The sequence below is a fragment of the Mercenaria mercenaria genome, chromosome 11, assembly GCF_021730395.1.
Source record: "Mercenaria mercenaria strain notata chromosome 11, MADL_Memer_1, whole genome shotgun sequence".
NCBI classification, from domain to species: domain Eukaryota; kingdom Metazoa; phylum Mollusca; class Bivalvia; order Venerida; family Veneridae; genus Mercenaria; species Mercenaria mercenaria.
In genome coordinates, this window is record NC_069371.1 from 74,335,540 (window position 1) to 74,354,964 (window position 19,425).

The 19,425-nt window shown below is 34.0% G+C and overlaps 1 protein-coding gene across 3 annotated transcripts in view; it reads left to right on the forward strand.

Annotated features, from left to right (window-relative positions):
- The window catches only part of LOC123531669 (E3 ubiquitin-protein ligase HECW2-like), a 68,256-nt gene that overhangs the window by 28,951 nt on the left and 19,880 nt on the right, over window positions 1-19,425 (forward strand). For all 3 annotated transcript variants that reach the window (XM_045312837.2, XM_045312836.2, XM_045312839.2), the window contains exons 5-8: window positions 11,455-11,527; window positions 16,587-16,750; window positions 17,765-17,913; window positions 19,009-19,106. In XM_045312837.2, the coding sequence (XP_045168772.2) occupies window positions 11,455-11,527; window positions 16,587-16,750; window positions 17,765-17,913; window positions 19,009-19,106 (484 nt within the window). The remainder of the gene's footprint in view (window positions 1-11,454; window positions 11,528-16,586; window positions 16,751-17,764; window positions 17,914-19,008; window positions 19,107-19,425) is intronic.

The window sequence follows — 19,425 nt, forward strand, 5'->3', positions numbered from 1 at the left end:
ATCATCTAAAAGTTGAACTGATAGATTCAGTTAAATTAGCTAAAAAGTAAACACCCGGCCCTGAAGAGAACAATTAATTTTTTGTTTCAATGCATTTTTCTGATATTTCAAGCTCTTGTGAAAATTTTAAGTTTAACATATCCTTTAAGTTTATGAATACTGAGCAGGACAATAGACGTACTGTTGTCCATGATGGTTTAAAATTTTTATCGAGGATTAAGCTTTTTTACACGTTCTTGTTACGGATAGATGAACAGATTGGGACAAAATAGAATACTTTAATTGGTTTCCAAAACACGGCACATGAATTTAAGTTGGATATTTCGGTCTTAGATGTAGCGTAATTGTGACAGTATTTTCGCATCCATAATCGTACACAAAAGTTTATAACGAGTGTCGTCAGACTGTGAAATACACGAGTGATCATTTTACAGGTAACTATAGTATTGTGGAGTAGTTAAATTACTTCAAGCTCAGGTGATGTTGATCTAAACGTTGGATCTATCGTAGCCACGTTTTAAATGTATTATTGCGGATATACTGTGCATATATTTTAGATAAACTTTTTGGGAAGGTAGGATGCATGCACAGGTGCATGCAGGAGGTGTATATATTGCGTTTTATGTGTGAATGGATTGATTTTCAAGGAAAGATCTAATGAAGAGGAATTATAGGTGATAAGAGAAACTGATCTCTATGCTTTAGACAGGATATATTATAGACATGGACTGTCAGGAGTTTTGTTACAGAAAAATCTTACTTGCTTGGATTTGAAACTTTAGTGTAAGTGCATATTACGGGACATCCAGTTTACAGGATATATAATCAAAGCGTTTTTTGTAAGTATTCATTTAAAAAGATCACTGGAAATATATACAGTTTGCTCTAAGGTAGATACTTATTGAATAGTTAACCAAGTCAATAGTCAAAACTATTTGCCTGAGGTCTTGAGTATTGTTACATATTACTAAATAAAAGTAGATAATAGAAAACATTGGGTTCTTGCTCAAAAACTGTATAGAATTATATATTATATTAATTTTCTGTAGAAATAATATTAATGCTGCTCCAGTTACTGCCCTTGGAGATAATGTTTGAAGGAACTGCGTCTAACACTGACATCACTAAATTAAATGAAATAAAGTAAGTACTTGGTCTTCTAGGACTGTCGTAGCATGAAATGCAAGCAAAAGCTATGGGTTACGAGCCACAGTCACCAAAAAACTCCATTTCGCACAATGGTCCCACCTTGAGGAGAAATGTCAATTATTATTAGAAGTGTTCATGGCAGTTTTGGTACTTACATTAAATCTTTACTTGAAGTAACGTTTCTACAGGATTTTGAAAAATCTGTAAGCATGGTAATGGAGACGAAAATCAGCTGTTGTATAAACACTTTAATAACTTGTTATAAATCATCATTAAATATGTAACAGATTTTCTCTTGTTCGTCAAACAGCCAAACCTGACATGACAGTAAAGTCGATAGAGCCTGGATCAATGGTTTTAGTCACCCTGTATTCAGTGAATCATGTTTGTGAGGGTGCACTTATTGTCTTTACTCAGTAAATAACAAACATAAATGTGGTTAAATGAAAAATTATACATTTTACCTGAATGACAAAACTTTCTTGGCCTATAAAATTTTGTTTGTGTACTTGTGCTTTAGTATCATGTTTGATTTAACATTTAAGATTATACTTTAGGTTATTAACCCTTACCCTGCTAAATTTCAATAATGAACTTGTCCATCTTTCAATTTTGACAGTACCACTAACTGTATACCAAAAGGAGACAGACTGAATGGCGAGCAGTGCAGATCATGAGCAGACTGCATGGATGTGCAGGCTGATCATGATCTATACTGGTCGCAAAGGCAGAATCGACCGTGTCCGGCATAATAAGGGTTAAGATGTTGTATGTAATTTATCTACGCTATTAAATCAATTAGACAACTTCCCCCCATTCAGGGCATTTCTCTTACATAAATTGAAATCTTCTCATGTTTACAGGATTGAAAATTTTAATTTGACAAATAGCCTTTAAGCATACATGCATTTTTATCATATTCAAAGCCCTTATATTTATAAGAAGAAAAAAATCTCAGTTTAATAGAAAAAATTTTCCTTGTATATTTTGTATAACTGATAATTTGAGTACTGTATTGTAAATGGGTTAAACTGTTTTGGCAAACTATATAAATGTTTATGTATCAGTAAACTATACGTAGGTAGTTATTATTCATTGTCCAATTTTGCGAGTATTTGAACAGTCACATTGAGTGTGATTTTACTCGCGTACAAGTCCGATAAAAAACGCTGTTTGCGTGGGGTACATGAAAAAGTCACCTAGTTTGAAAAAATAAAAGAAACATGAAAAATGTTTTATTTACAAGGAGACTGATTAATGAATTAATCATCTGACAGAGAAAAATGGATTAATTTTGAAAAACCTTTGAAACCTGATATTTAAGATTTTAGAGGTATTACAACACCTGGGACTGTATTTATCACTAGTCGGGGGATATCAGCCGTGACTAGGAATCGAACCCAGATCACTGGCATTGTAGTCTGACCTGCTAATCACTGAGCCACTGACACCCTGGGTTTATTCTATAGGTGTATCCACGACAACAGCATTCTGAAGAAATAAATCAACTAAAGTTGTGGAAACAAATTTGAAAAGTTCAGCACCCTCTTCACCCGTAGTCTAAACACAATGAGTGCCCCACCCCCAATTTGTACATAGTTGGAAAAAGCGGTAAATAACTAACCTTGCTGCACTGCAAGGTCAACAACCGATTGTGTTATGTTGGAAGTCCTATTATATGATTTAAGATCTCTGATACATATTAGCGTATAAGAAACTAGAATTATAACAATTAATGAGTCATTTAGTACCTTGAAATACATTGTTACAATATTACAATAGATATTACCAGATTTAAGGTAGAAGCACAAAGATTTCTCAAGTGACAAATAAATAAATTAGCCTTGAAATTATTTTTATTGTCCTGGATGAAATTGTCCAAAAATTGTAGAAAAGTAAAGATTTTTCGAATGATTGAAATATTTCTTTCTTTCTTTGTCCTGTGTTAAAACCTTGTGGTTAAATGTATTTTATTTACGATTGTAAAAAGGTCAAGAGTATCTGTTGTTTGAAATTACATTCTATATGATAGTGAATGAAGTAACGGGCATTTTAGGTTGAGGGTTCGAGCCAACTTGTACAAGAGCATGTGACTTTGAATGTCTCAGTCCAGTGGTAGTGAGTTTTATTTCCTAGCAGGACTAGTGTTGTCTGTGTAAAGTATAACCCTTACTTTGCTAAATTTTTGTAAGGAACTTGTCAATCTTTCAATTTGGACAGTACCATTAATAGTTTAAAAAGGGTGCTTTCCAAAAAGATACTGATTGAATGGCAAACTGTGTAGATCTTGATCAGACTCCATGGATGTGCAGGATAGACTTTAAAAGAGACTTTATTTCTAAAATTGTCAGAAGCTGTCAGCTTCTTGTGTAGAGCCGTATTTCTGAAATTATAATAAGTTGTCAGCACCTTGTGGAGAGCAGCTAGTCTTTATAGTATCTTGGGGAGAGCTGTATACTTCTTAACTTTATTGTAACTTAACAGTCATTTCTCCTGGAAAGCAGTTGTTACATAATAACGAAATGCTTCTAAAAAAATGTTGCTTACATAACCCTAATTAGATTTGTTGCTACAGTAAGAAAATTTAGGAGTCACAGGAGCGAACATACATCTTGAATATAAATGTATAAACATCAGTCAAATTAGTGCACATAGGCAAAAAACAGATGAGACACTGCATCAACTAAGACATTTGTTGCTGAAGAATGTCATAACTGCAAAGCTGACACGGAAAAAATGTCTCCTAAAATAATAAAACATTCGCATGAAAAATGCATCTAAAAGATAAAAACAAGCGTATGAATACATTTTGCTGACTGATAATGTGTCATTTTAAAATGTTTCTCTTTGAAATGATACTGTTTTGTTTTAAACTGTAGTTTTGTTTTAAACAACGGCCTCAATTCTAATGTACTGAATGGCAGTATCATGGGCTACTTTGTAGTACGATTTATTCTGTTAATGAGATTTTAACGGTCGAAAATTATTGAAATTTTCAAAATTCTTTTGGTTCTGTTCATTACTTAAAAGTATTAATATAGCTTTATTAACAGACTGATCACCTGAGCATTGTCTTTAAATGATTTTGCCTAACTTTGCCGCTTTGATCGCCGTACCATCTGATAATCATAGTTAGCTTTGATTTTTGCCGATAAAATGAAAACAAAATATAAACAAGTCTTGAGAAATGGCGACAGTTTCAGAATTTGACTATTGTGTTGTATGCTCATGGTTTAATGAAAGTGATACAATATGTCTCCAGGTTGTCGGCAGTTTGAAACATGAAATCTTGAGTTTGTTTAAGGGGAGAAATAGTGTTAATGGGTGCAGTAAAAGAAGTGTCATTTTGTGCATATATAGGCCTTAAAATTCTACTTGAAGTTGCCGACAAGAGCTTCGTCTGTTTGGATAAGTTTAATTTTTTGTTATATTAATACCATCTTTAAACGATTTGAAAATAACCTCTATTAAATAGGTTAATGATATTATTTTCCAGTAGACTGTCATAGAAAGTTGAAAATATGAAAGCTTCATTACCCTGCTTATTTTTTAATTTTCAGATCTTTTTTGCTGTATAATAATATCTGTTATTGCATTGAGTTTTCATCAGACTACCAAAATCTTGCAATTCATTGAACTCAGAAGGGAAATTAGGATATGCAACTTGGAGAGCAGCAGTAACCATCATTCTGTACAATAAAATAAATCTCTTTGATGAAATTAAATGCTCTTAATTGGTGAATTTGTGCAGTTTTTCTATATTTCTTTATTGCATTAATGTAACTATGAGTATAATTACTGCCTGTGATGGGAAGTGTTACAACTAATTAAAAGCAGTTTTTGCCGTGAGTAAATATTTCTTGTGGTTAGAATATGTTATAATTACTAACGTATGATAAATTTTGTCTTAATTATACAGTCGTGGGTAAGAACAAGAGGAACAAGGAGCTCACAAATACAAATCAATTGCCGTTAAAGGAGCTGACTCATCTCAATACGGTTGTACTGTATGACAGAGCGAACACTGTGATCTTGACATAATCTGATCAAAATAATATAGTCCGCGATATTTTATTACAAAACATTGTGCCCCATATTGTGTCCGTAATGGCATTAACCAGCTTGTATTATATAGGTAAATATCGTGAGTCATTTGGACATTCACGGTTTTATTTGCACGGCTTATTTATCGCTTCTGTTTCATACAATTTAACTTTATTGATACGGTATACGAATAATGGATTATCTAATTGCTTTCACAGCTTTTCTTATTGATTTGAAACAGTTGGCGAAATTTACTGTAATAAGACGATAAGTAAGTAGCAAGTGGATTAAACATTGAAAAAATTGTTTATCATGATAGTCGTGATTATTTGAAGCGTATCAAGTGATTTTAACTTATCATCACATACTTTAAAGGATTTTTGACACCATAAAACTAGATTTGAGGTAAGTTTTGTCTGTTCGTAATGGATGTTTCGGAGTGTTTAAAGATTGTTGCAAATTTTAATTATATTGGCATATCATTTTGTTGCAAACATGTTATTTATCAGCGGGAGAGTCCAGTGAGAGAATCTTTTGGTTTCAGTGTCAGATTCTGAAAGAAATATTAAAAAATTATGAAAGTGTTAACTGGTGTTGCAAAAATGATGAGTTCAAACATGTATGAGATTTGAAATAAGAAAATTTAATGATCTCGCTTAGACTAGATAAAGATGACTTCTGCAGGCTAAATGGCAAGTTTGATTTAAGAACTGTTTCAGAGATCGGCTGATAGATTATAATTGACATTATTGCTATTTTCACCTTAAGCGTTTACTTACACCTTTAAGTGTTTTTGCGGTCACCTCATGATGATGCAGAATCACATGTTGTAAAGACTGATTGTACGAGACATCAATCTGGTATCATATAGAAATAATATAATACTATGATACTGTTTATACTGAAAGGTCGTTTTTATTACGTGCTGGAGGTTAAATGCACTGCGTATTGCAAAAAATGTGGTTTTTCGGGTAGACTTCACGGCTTTGGTTTATGTTGATTTTTGGAGACAGGCTTTTTTTTTCAGAGTCGACGAGAAGTGACTGATTTTAGAATTGACGACTGCCCTTTTGAAAAGATATTAATTAACTGGCTATTAAACTGTCTGAAATTAATTTAATGTTGAATATCATAGGCCCGTTATTTGAATTCGTGCTTGATACTAAATAGTACGCTCGAAATTATGCGTAAAGAAAAACTTACGAGGAGCATGAAATTGCTTTATTCATATTGAGTTTTATAAAGTAATTGATGTACTTTAATCAGCTCGACAACCTAACAATATTATATTTTAGAAATTTGGTTCATTTACTTTGCCCTATGCAATCTTTATTATTCAATGGGGTGTTCACTGAAAATTTAGTGACTGCAAAGTGAATAGTAGAGTGCATACCGTAATTAGCTTGCAGGGACGAGAAGGCTGATTTTGGTCTGCACTGGCCGCAAAGGCAGAATCACTTGCTTCCAGCAGGCTACAGGTTAAAGAACCCAGTCTAAGAGCTAAGAAAAGTGTAAAAATTATTATATAAATTAGAGATGCATCTTCATGTCTTATATATCTCTTAACCCTTAGCCTGCTAAATTTCTTTAATGAAATTGTCCATCTTCCAATTTGGACAGTAGCATTAACTGTTAAAAGGGGTGCTTAGGACTGAATGGCGAACAGCTCAGATCTTGATCAGACTGCACGGATGTGCAGGCTGATCAAGATCTACACTGGTTGCAAAGGCAGGATCACTTTCCGACAGCAGGCTAAAGGTTAAATTTGATCCGGGTTTTCAAGGTACTTAGTCAGGTACACATTTTGATAACAAAAAGATTATCATATTAAAATGAATATGACTGATAAAAGGTAAAATTCTTGTTAATGATTCATTTCCTATCCACTATATCAGAAAAAGATGATTTTTAAGTGGATTTGCCTTTCAATATCACATGGAATTAATGAAGTGTGGTTAAAAAAAAAGTCTTTATGCCTTCAGACTTGTAGAGGCTTGTTGGGTGATTGATGAGTTGATTAATTCATAATTGTTGCATAAATTGAATAAGAAAAAATTGTTTCATTTTTTGGGAAAGATGATGGAAACTGAAGTTGATGACTTTAAAATAAGAGATAAGGAATCTCTTGCCCCTCACCAATGCAGGATAGAAAGGTCACTTGGTAGAGCCTGGCTGAGTGGTTACGGTTGCTGACTTCAAATCACTTGCCTCTAATTGATGTGGGTTTGACCCTTGAGCATTCTTCATGTGTCAGGAAGCCATCCCAGCTTGCTTACGAAGGTTGAGGGTTCTACCCAGTTGGCTACTTGTGATGAAATAATGCACGGAGTGGCATCAGATGGTGTGGCTCTAAACCCAGCTAAAACAAAATATGCAGTACAGTTCTAGTAAGAAATCCAGGAACAGTTATAATAATATGAGCTGCACCATAAGAAAACTAACAGTGCATTTGCGACCAGCATGGATCCAGACCAGCCTGCGCATCCGCGCAGTCTGGTCAGGGTCCATGCTTTCAGAGCCTATTGCAATTAGAGAAACCGTTAGCAAACAGCATGGATCCAGACCAGCCTGCGCATCTGCATCATTCTGCGCAGTCTGGTCAGGATCCATGCTGGTCGCAAATGCACTATGTTTGTTTTCTCATGATGTGGCTCATAGGGATTTATAATAATATAGCTGCTGTTACCTGCATTATATAACAAACCATTTTAGTATCATGGGGAAAAAATCTTTGAAAAATTTATATTTTCATTAATTCAGTTAGATTTTCAGTGTGCAGAATGCTTTATGACTTATGTAGGACTTACTCAATGGTCTCTTGAACCGAAACAGCTATAAGATTGAAAAACACTTAAAATATTGCACATAAAGTTAATGTATTACAAATTTTGTGTTCAAACCAAATCCGCAATCTCTGTAGACAGGATCTAGATCGAGCATGATTTTAATTCAAGAGCAATTTATTTTCTTAAATAGCAATATCGCTATGATAAAATTTAGCAAAAATCAATTTCACCTTCGTAATAGGGATATTAACATTCACTTATCAAAATCAGCCAGACATACACATAGGACAGGCGGGCGCGATTATCTAAAATTGTGTCAACACGATCATTATAGATAATTTGATACTCACGTTTGCATTTCGAGAGAGAATTCAATTTCAAGGATAAAACCAAACTCAGTTGTTTGTTTTTGTTTGTGTACGGTGCATTATCGTATTGATACAATGAAGGGATTGTCGCTACTTGAAGCAAGAGATTTAATTATATCAAATAGCGTGTAAATTTTATATCCATAATGTCAGGTGCGAGCTGAATCTATACGGAAGGTATGTGATTTAGTGTACATTAGAGCTCTTTCTCTTTGAACGCTTTATTTGCTAGTAAATGAATTGCATAGTTTTGCTTTCAAATGGTACTTGATTAAAGTGGAAACTTTTAACCCTTAGCCTGCTAAATTTCTAAAATGGACTGTTCCATCATTCAGTTTGGGCAATACCATTTATTATTCGAAGGGGTGTTTACTGAAAATTTACTGACTGAATAGCGAACAGTGCAGACCATGATCAGACTGCACGGATGTGCAGGCTGATCTTGGTCTGCACTGGTCGCAAAGGCAGAATAACTCGCCGCCAGCAGGCTAAAGGTTAATGTTTTAATGTGTACCGATTGTCAATGGCTGAATATCGGCACTAGGCAATCATATGGAGTAGTGATACTGCAGTTTATAGAAATTCCAAGTGTTTATCAATATTTAATAATCATGGAGTGGAAAGAGAAATTTAAGTGAGCCGTTTTCCTGAAATTTATTTAGTGCTCAGTGCCGGAAGATTTAATTTTGTTTTTGTTTGGATAATTTTAAGATTTAAAGGCCAGTGGACAATACTGTTTATTTTTTTCATGAACTGCATCTTTTGTTACAAGTCTTTGACAGATGTGCTGTTGATCTAAAAAAATATGTGTTCTATAGTCTTAAACAATACAGGATTGAGACTTGTACTTCAGCAGGCCCCGTACCTGTTCTAAAAAGGCTTAATTTTTTTATTTCCCTTATTACTAGTTTGTGACTTCTGTCCATTTACCTATATTTGATTTGTTATTTAAAAAAGACAGTTTGTTCTACATGTTAATCCTGTTATTATGTTATTTGAGGCTCGTTAGAAGTTTAATTATTTTAATGGAGAGTTTTACCAAAAAAAGTAGTTAGTTGGTTTTGTCGTTTACAGTCGCACATCGTTTACGTCCCCTATAACACAGGTGTTCACATATTTTACCTATGTTACATTATTTTTGTATAACTAGAATGGCAAGTGTACTTTAATTAAATTAACGAAAAAACAGAGATTATGATATAAGAAAGTTACATATTTTCTTCACCTTTGCTTTAAGAGATTCACTTTATCATTTTGTTGCAGTTGTTTATGTTTTCAGTACGTAAAATATGATTAATTAGTTGTTTACTGAAAAATAGTAAAGTTTTTATGTCATCCAGCCATTTTTCATAGGGAATTCGTACTTTGATATTGTTGTCTTCTCAGTATCTGGAATGAAAATATTTCTTTCACCAAAACTTTGTATACAGCTTTGGCATGCCACTTCGGAGCATTTCAGAGGTCACAATTCTGCATTGGCTATTATAGTTTAACCCTTAGCCTGCTGCAGGCGAATTAAACAGCCTCTGCAAACAGCTTGGAACCAGATCAGACGCCGATTTAATCGGCGTCTGATCAGGTTCCAGGCTGTTTGCTACTCTAACAATATTTCTTCCAGTTTTGGAGCAAATTGAATGAACTTTACAATTTTAGCAGACGACATTTCCAGCAGACGACAATTTACCTAGCATGCTAAAGGTTAATACTTTGTCATGTTGTCATGAAATTTATACATTTTGCTTGGAGTTATCCTGTGCAGTGCGGGGGGTAGTTACAGAGTAGACTGTTTGTTTCTTATGTAACACAGGCAGTTTAAACCTACCAGTGCTCCTGGATTCTGTACCAGTACAAACCTGTTCTCCATGAGTAACTGCCAACTTCCTTACATGAATCAAAAGTTGGAGGACAATTGATTTCAGACGCATTGCCTTTTATCAAATCATCACGGAGAATGTTATGCCCTACCAAGGGATCAAACTCAGGACCCCGTATGCAGACTGATCTTTGTCTGCATTGGTCGCAAAGGCAAAATGTTTTGCCACCAGCAGGCTAAAGGTTAAATATGCAAAAAATGATTTAAGGAAATTAGATATTCAGGGCCTGGGTCTTATGTTCAGCTGGTAATGTCTTTAGATAGATAAATGTATATTAGGACATTTTTTGCTTACAATTATTAATAGACATAATTTTTATTTGTTATAGCCTTTAAATATTTGTGTTGCCCAGCATACATTCATTAAGTGAGGATAAATGGTCGTGATATACCAGGATTTAACAAGATAGATGGGATATGAAACACACAAGGATCGGTAGCTAGACACGTATACTGCTTCATTTCTTGCCTATGATAATTTTAGGCAGTGCAAAAATCATTTTTTGTGAACACTTTGTTTGATTTTCCAAAGAATTGAATGAAAGTATACTCAAATAACATTTTTAATGTATTTAGAAATTCGATATTTTACAAAGCTACTATTGTGTACCTGATGTAAAGGCACGGGTTTTATTGAAGACGGACCGAGATCTAATTTGCATATTGTATCAGTTTAGAAAACTTTAGGTGCATTATATTAAAGGGCATAATCATTATATATTTTATAAAGCAAAGTATCATATAGATATGTTGGTTATAATATATTTATATAAACATTTTATGTTGAATAGTGTGATTGTTATAGATGGTATGTAACTTTGGAGTAAAATATTCTTTTCCAGTCTAGTCAGTTCTGTTCTGTTCTGTTCAGTATCATGATACACAGTCTGTCATATCATGGGTTGATCTCTTTTTGTCTTTGCAAAGTGATATTGGTTACTAAGCTACGAACAGCATTTGTGATTTTTATGGTCAGACTCATTGTCAGTGCCTAATATTAGAAAATAAAGTCCTGACCAATTCAAAAAGAAAAAAAAAGATAATAAAAGGGACATTTTATTAATTCTGGTAACTCTTTTTAAAGAGGTTACCAGTATGGCTGAATTACAGTAACTGTTAATAAAACGAATATGGCAAGACTATCCTTCCTGCACTTCCAACTCTCATATATATTTTTCATGAACAAGTAAAATTTGATTTGATATAAAACTGAGTAATATCTTTCTACTTTCAGAATGGTGCCAGTGGAGATAACAAGTTAAAAGATTCTGCAACCAGTCAGAAGTTTGTCCATTTAGAATTTACAGGTAAGCAAAGGGGATTGCATTAAGGACCTGGATTTTAGTTCCATATGAGGATAAATGAGCTGTGCCATGAGAAAACCAACATAGAGGTTTTGTGACCAGCATGGATCCAGACCAGACTGCGCTATGTTGGTTTTCTCATGGCACGGCTCAAATATTTACATATATAATAACTTGAAATAAATCTACTCTTCTCCCTACAAAGTTTTTTTTCTGACCAGTTACCTTAAACAGAGTATAATTTACGTACATCTAAAAAAAAGATTTTGTTTGATTAGCAGCCAGTTTGGCTAATATGTCTAGAGTTATGGCCCTTGAATTTGTCAATGGACAATTTGCCTGCTCATTAAGAAGTGTATAATTGTAAAAGTGATTTTCTATGAGAGGCTTATAGTGTGACAGTTTGGGCACTCTTGAATTGAAAGTGTTATTGAGATGAAAGTAACTATCGAAATGAAAGATTTTTAAAGGATCTTATAACAAGGTAAAGAAAGTCTGTGTAAATGTTTTTTGCATGCTTATAAAGTGGACTGGTCAGGTCATCTGTTGAACTGAAACTGACCCCACGGTACTTGGTAATATCTTCTGTAGCTTTAAGAGGATGGATTAAATTGAAAGCCTTCTTATCCCATTTTACAAGTAGATCACAGAATACAACTTGTTTGTCCTGCAAATATCCATCGAGTTAACCTTACCCTGTTATATAAAACAAACCACATTTTTTGGTATGCTTTTTTATAATGGCCCCAAAGGAGGCCATATTAAAATTGCACCGTCTGTTTGTGTGTGTTCGTGCGTCCATGTAAATTCATGTCCGGGCTGTAACTTCGACATTCGTAGGGGGATTTGAAAATAATTTGACACAAATGTTAGGTGTGTCGCGCTTATGACCCAGGTCTCTCAGGTCGAAGTCAAGGTCACAAAATTGATGTGTGATTTTTTTTTCTTTTTTGCACGGAGGAATTTTGAAACAAGTTTGCACAAATGTTTGTCTAATCCCAAGGGTGTGTCGTGAAAATGACCCGGATCTCTTGGGTCAAGGTCAAGGTCACAGTATGACATATCGGTTACGTCTGTAGCATTCTTCAAGGCATGCTTCGGGGGCATTTGTCACCAATAGTGACAGCTGTTGTTTGTGAACGAATTACAAAATACTACTTGTTTCATGTTATTGGACTGTGTGCTTTGGTTTCTTAGTATACATATAATTGTGACAAGATTGAGTAAAAGAAATTGTGACATTATAGGCCAGATCTCTTAATATGTTCAAGTAGTTAGTATTGAAAGTAAGTGTCAATTAAGTTTAGGAATGTCGCTGAATGAGAGGACAATAAACGCAGTTGCATCACAAGTAAATTAAGAGATTTACATTTTCTATACCCTGGATACATAATCATTGTGATAATGATAGGGTACTTGTGCTCTACATTCCTCCACCCCTGTGACGTTAATAAATTGACAGGTATTTTGAGTGTTAAAGCCCAATGGAAAACTTCATATACCTTGGGTCTTTAACTCTTAATGATAAAAGAAGTATGTACAGCCTGGACAAAAAATAATAAAAGTAAGTTTGTAGTAGTAATATATAAAAATTAAAAGGTTATGGTAGATTTTCTAGAAGCACAGCCAGTGCCATGCCTCGTAAAGTAGGCCCACAAGACATAGAAACTGTAGTGGAAAGATAAAGCAGACAGGTCACTTCAAAAATTTAACAAGTACAATTATATCCAAGATGCAAAAAATGGGTATTCTGTTGAGAAAGGGGTAGGGGTATTCAGGGAAGATGAATCTTCAATAGAGAAAGCCAAACTGCATCACTGTTCTTTGAAAATATTGTATGGGGTTCGGGTCCTTAAAAAATATAGTTTATACTGTTTTACTGATAATATAATATCAAACGGCACAATAAAATACATCAAAGCAAAGGACATCAACACTCCTCACACAGACATCCCAACTCTCCCGATCCGATCGGGTTTCTCCCAATTCTGGTTGTAAAACCCGACCACCCCGATCAGAAGTCTCAATCTCACGATTAAAACAAAACAAACAAAAAAACAACTTAAACAACAATAAAAAAGCAAAAATTATGAAATAATCCACTTCTTTGCGCCTATCTGATACTGCATGTATCACTGCTGAGTCTGTAAACAACACCTTTCGGATATTTTCGCACCTTATTCTACCCCTGCTGATTATTGTTTATTACACGATTCAACAAAGCCAGGTGTTGATTAATGTGTCACAATTGAAATTAAAATCCAGACATTAAATATCTAATTAAATTCAATCAAATTTAGATTAGAAATTATACTGGCTTTACCTTTTTCTGTAACTTCTTGAAATCGAAAATAGATGGTGGCCGAGTCAACCTGCAAGGTTTTAAAAAAACATTTCTCTTAAAATCATTTTGATAAGAGGAAATGTCATGGTAAATTTTAATATCACTTACCATCAAATGCTGTTAAACTGTCTTTGCATCATAACAATTTGTCAAACACATCCTTTTAACTGGAGATTTAGGCAAATCTACGAAAGTGTAACAATACCCGGACATTCAATTTTGGATAACAGGATTTTGATCAATAAAAGTGAGCGAGGGGTTTTAAATACTGGTTGACAGGGATGAGAATCAAACAGTAAATTTTCTATTGCTTGAACTTTTATTCTTTTAGCTATATACATTTTGTTTTTACAGTTCTAACAGCTAGCTGCACTGTTTGTCATGTAAAATTCACCTGGGGAGTCTTCTTTCCAACAAAAGAAATTAAAGTGCAGGTTTAATTCTCAGTGGTGTTTTGAATTTAGACATACTGCTTGAAGTGCCATAACTATTTAATTTTGCACAGAAGGCTTCATGTATTATTGTTCCAAAACATTAAAAATGCATGAATAATAAGATAGAGACAAGTGAATTTTTTAAGACTAGTGACTTTATAAGGGCAGATAAGTTTATATTATCATTAGATTTGTTAAAAGCTTCGTTATCATGAACATAATTACCGCAGTATAAAATCTCCCACTTGAACACCTCAATCTCCCACTTTGGAAAGCAAAAACTCCCATCTGGCATTCAGAAAAAGTTGGGATGTCTGCTCACATTTGCATATTACAACGTATCACAGTACAAAACATGGAGTATATTTCCTTGTTTCGTTGTATTAAAGATTGAAATACTTTTCATCCATTCATGAACATCAGATGCAATATTTTCAGAGTGGTGTAGCCAGGATTGAAAATTTATGATCTTTTGTTTATGAGTGAAAGATATTTTGATCTTTGAAAATGTATGCAAGTCAAACAAATTTTCTCTTTTTTCGTGTTCTTTCAAAATTAAATTTTCGAAGTAAGTAGTTCTGTACCAGCGCAAAATATGCACCTATGAAAAGTCTAAGTTTTCAATGAAATAACCAGATATATTTCAACTGCTCACTTAGAAACATGAAATAAAAGCAGTTTCCTCCCTCATGAAAAAAAAGTTCTGAATATTTCTGAATTGTAATCTGAATAATTGCTGGACATTTCTGAATTTGTCTTTGCTAATTTCTGAATACTTGCTTAAATTGGCACAATTCAGAAAAATTCTGACATCAATTCAGAAATGTCCAGAAATAAATTCAGACATAAATTCAGAAATTTTCAGAAAAATAATTTCATGAGGGCTGTAAATATGAGAAAATGACATCATTTGAAGAGAAGTGAAATTTGCAAGTTGTCAAGATGCATGTCATATTAACAAAACACAATAAGCTTCAAAGCAGGTTAAACAAAACAATGTTGATTATTCAGCCTCCAGCAAGAATACACTTGTGTAACAAAACTGAAAACTGAAACTTCCGTTTTCTTTATTACACAGGGTTTATTTTCATAGTACTTGACAACTTCTTTTGATATATGATTTCTTCTACTGTATTTTCTCTGTTTATTTGATGTTTTATATAACTTGATATGAGAAATTAGGGTGAAGCTTGTTTGAAAATTTTCTTCTGGAATTTAACCCTATATCATGCAGGATACAGTTGATTCTGCCTTTGTGACCAGTGCAGATAATAATCAGCCTGCACGAATTGCACCGTTTGCCATTCAGTCAACTGATCTCTTTTTTTGCTAAGCACTCCTTTTAACAGTTAATGGTACTATCAAAATTGAAGGATGGACAAGTTCATTATAGAAATTTGGTTTGGTAAGGGTTAATACAGGTGATCACTAAGACAGGTTTGACTGTAAATGACAACTTCATTACATGAATCAGAGGAGGAGAGGGAATAACTACAGACATTTTTTCTACTGTCAGATTGTAACTGAAAACACTCATCTTGCTGAGGATTCAAACACTTGACCTTGAGAGTCAAATCTGTTAAATTTTCTACCAACTGAACTAAACAGGTGGGCCTGAAAAAAAAATTGGCTAAGAATTCAGCAGTATATGAAATGTGAATGAAATTGTTGCACTGAATATTTGCCAAAGATAACTGATGATAGTAAAGATAATGAAGTAGTACACTTGTAACCGAAATCTTTGCCAGCTTTCATTCATAACACAACTCACACACTGAGGCTTATTGAGTACAAGTACAAAAATATAAAAAGCGAGGCGTTCAAAACAAACCATATTCATTGAAAGTGATTGGTCAGTTAGTGCAGGCAGTTGAGTATAACAAACTGGTATTTATACTTATTAAAAAGCAAAAAAAAAAAAAGGAAAAAGGACATGTCAATTTTTTTATCGGTAATCCCGTAAAATAAACATAATATGGCTGTTTAACTCTATAGTTTGTTGGTTATGTATGAAACAGATGATGAAGTCTCAGTACAACTTAAATCAATTTTTAAGTTATTATACTGCATAGTCCCACCAAATAAGTTTTAGGGAGAACTATGTTTGAACCGCTTGTCCCTCCGTCATGAAATGTTGACACCACTGAAGGAAATTCATTTGTCGGAGTAATAGAAAAGATGTTTTTCATTTGATATAGCTGTGTCTTTAAGATATGTTTCTTTTAGAGCTATTGTATTTTAATTGACAATGAAATTTCATTGTTTTGTTGCATATTTATTTCAGATTTAGAATCAGTAAACCTAAAGAAAGGGATATTTTTCAACCCAGATCCGTACTTGAAGTTGTGTATTCAGCCGGGCAAACTTTGTCACCATCAAGCACATCATGTACATGAGTTGCGAACCTCCATAGCGGAAAATACAACATGTCCCACCTGGGGCTCTGAGGTAATATACTTCATTAATGAGCCACGCCATGAGAAAACCAACATAGTGGGTTTGCGACCAGCATGGATCCCGACCAGCCAGCGCATCTGCGCAGTCTGGTCAGGATCCATGCTGTTCGCTTTCAAAGCCTATTGCAATTAGAGAAACTGTTAGCGAACAGCATGGATCCTGACCAGACTGCAAGGATGCGCAGGCTGGTCTGGATCCATGCTGGTCACAAAGTCACTTTGTTGGTTTTCCCATGGCACGGCTCATTTATATTTTACAATTGAAACTGGTATCTCAAATTCCAAGGGATCAAGTGTTTAAGTTCAAGTTAACTGAAATTTGACTAAAAATGATATTTTGTGCATGTGTTTTCGGGACGGGACTTGATAAAGTTATCTGTGAAATAGCCAGAATTTTCAGTACTTACACAGTTCTTTGCTATCCGATGGTTGCTCTATACATTATACAAGAATTTGGAAGCATACAAAGTCAGAGATAAGTATGTAATATTTTCTAATGACAAAGAGACAGTCTGTTACTTGCTATGGTTACTTTTACCACATCCCACAAGATGAAAGGCAAACTAAGGATCTTTGTCATAAAAAATGTGTTTGATTGTTAAGTTCCTTCTAAAAATAGAGTTTGCTACTTTTTTAAGTGGTTAGAGCTTCCCACATTCAGATTTTATCTAAAAATTCTAGCTGTTAGTCCAGTAACATTTTTGTATGCAACAGGTGTTAGGACTGTCCAGTTGAAAGAAAAGATTTTAAAGGATTTTCTTGACACAACCTTAGTTTATGTTCAAATAATGTTATATGTAGACATTGGATATAGACCCTTCATTATACAGGTTACATTCTGTGTCTACATTCTGTAATGTAGTATACTATAAAATCATTCATTTTTGTGAACACAAAATATCTTTGTTTTGGCCAAAACAGCAGTTGGGTGAAGCTATGAATTTGTGGGCTTCAGTGTTTAAACATAAAATGATTTGGGATTAAACAAAGTTTTGTTATATTACAGGTACTGGCTATGGATGTATTGCCCTCGGATATTGTTGAGTTTGAAATCAAAGACAAATTTGCTAAAAGTCGACCTACATTAAGTCGGTTTCTTGGAAAAGCCACGGTGGCTGTACAAAGAATCCTGGATAAAGCCGCCGGGAATGATGGGTAGGTATTCAGACTTTAAAAGGTGGTTTTTGGACTTAAAGAGATGGTTTTCAGTTTTTAAAAGATAGATGTTTTCACTCCAGCAGATAACTTGTATGTGTGACAATTAATTCAGTAAAAATATATGTAAGACATAAACAGATTCCTTTATGTTACAGAATTTATACATCTTTTTGTGATGTAAACATACATATTTTGACAGATACACCTGTTTAGGTTGACTGAAATTGACCTATTTGTTAAACAGATGTAATATTTCCACAATATCAAGCAAATGTAATGTGATACTAAACCAACATTATGTTTCTTTTATTTCCTCTGCCTCTAGAAATGATGAATTTGTTTGTGTGTATTTTTGCCGTTAATGATATTTTGACAATTAGGGCACTTATGTATGATATTGTAAAGGTCAAACTTGTGTAACACGAGGCATCTGTTAATGACATAATTACTTTAAAACTTATTTATCACTCAAAAGATCCTTTACATAAATGTTTACATTGAATGCTTGATTTAAGTGTAATTTATTGGATTTTAAGTCTGGAAGGGATTTTAAATAAACAAAAGCAAAAAACAACTAGTCCTTCATTAAACTGGAGGGTTGGCTTGCTAAAAGATAACTCATACACCTAGCCAGCAGGTGTATGATGTTAGGAACATTACATAACTAGCACTTTGTCCTGTTATTAGAATGACAAAGGATGGTAGGGTTACTTTAGAATCAAAAAGAAAATAGTTACGTCACACTGACCCTATAAACTGTAAAACCAGTTAAGGTAGTAGATCAGTAAGGACAATAATTTCTATGTGATTATGTCATTGTATTGTGTTGCGAAATCCAGGTATTCATGTTATTCTAATTCATACGAATATGGAATCCCTTGAGAATGCTGAAAGCGCAAATATAGAATATGTAGCCAAAGGAAAAATTTTTACTGGTCCGCTGCCTTAATGGTAATCAAACTAAAAGTATTAGAAATTACAAGAGTAAAATTTGTTTGTGTTTTTAACAGATTTTTTTGCTTAGACCTTTCAGTATTTTTCCGGGTGAAATATTTTTAGGCATTGTCAGTGTAAACTTTTATGATTTTTCAGGCCGGTTTCCCTGTCACTGGATCTGAGTCGGAGAAATCCTGCCGAGAGTGTTAGCGGAGCCATGAAGTTTTCTGTAAGAGTCACAAAATCTCCACTCAGTAAGTATGCAATAACATTCTAGGTCCCACTTTCATTTTGACAATTTTAGGCAAAATTTGTTAAGATGTAATGTAGTATAACATTTCAACTGCATGTTGGTTCTTCAGTTATTCTTAACATCACATCAGAAATCACATCAGAGTAACAACTTTCCTTGGGGAAATGCATGAGACTCATGATAATATGATACAGATAGTCAAAGGGGCCTCCGTCGTTGAGGTTGCTCACTTCGAATCAATTGTCCCATCACCACTCTGGGTTCAAGATCTTGCTCGTGTATAATTCTTCCAAGTAGATGGTTCTTTCTAGGTGCCCACC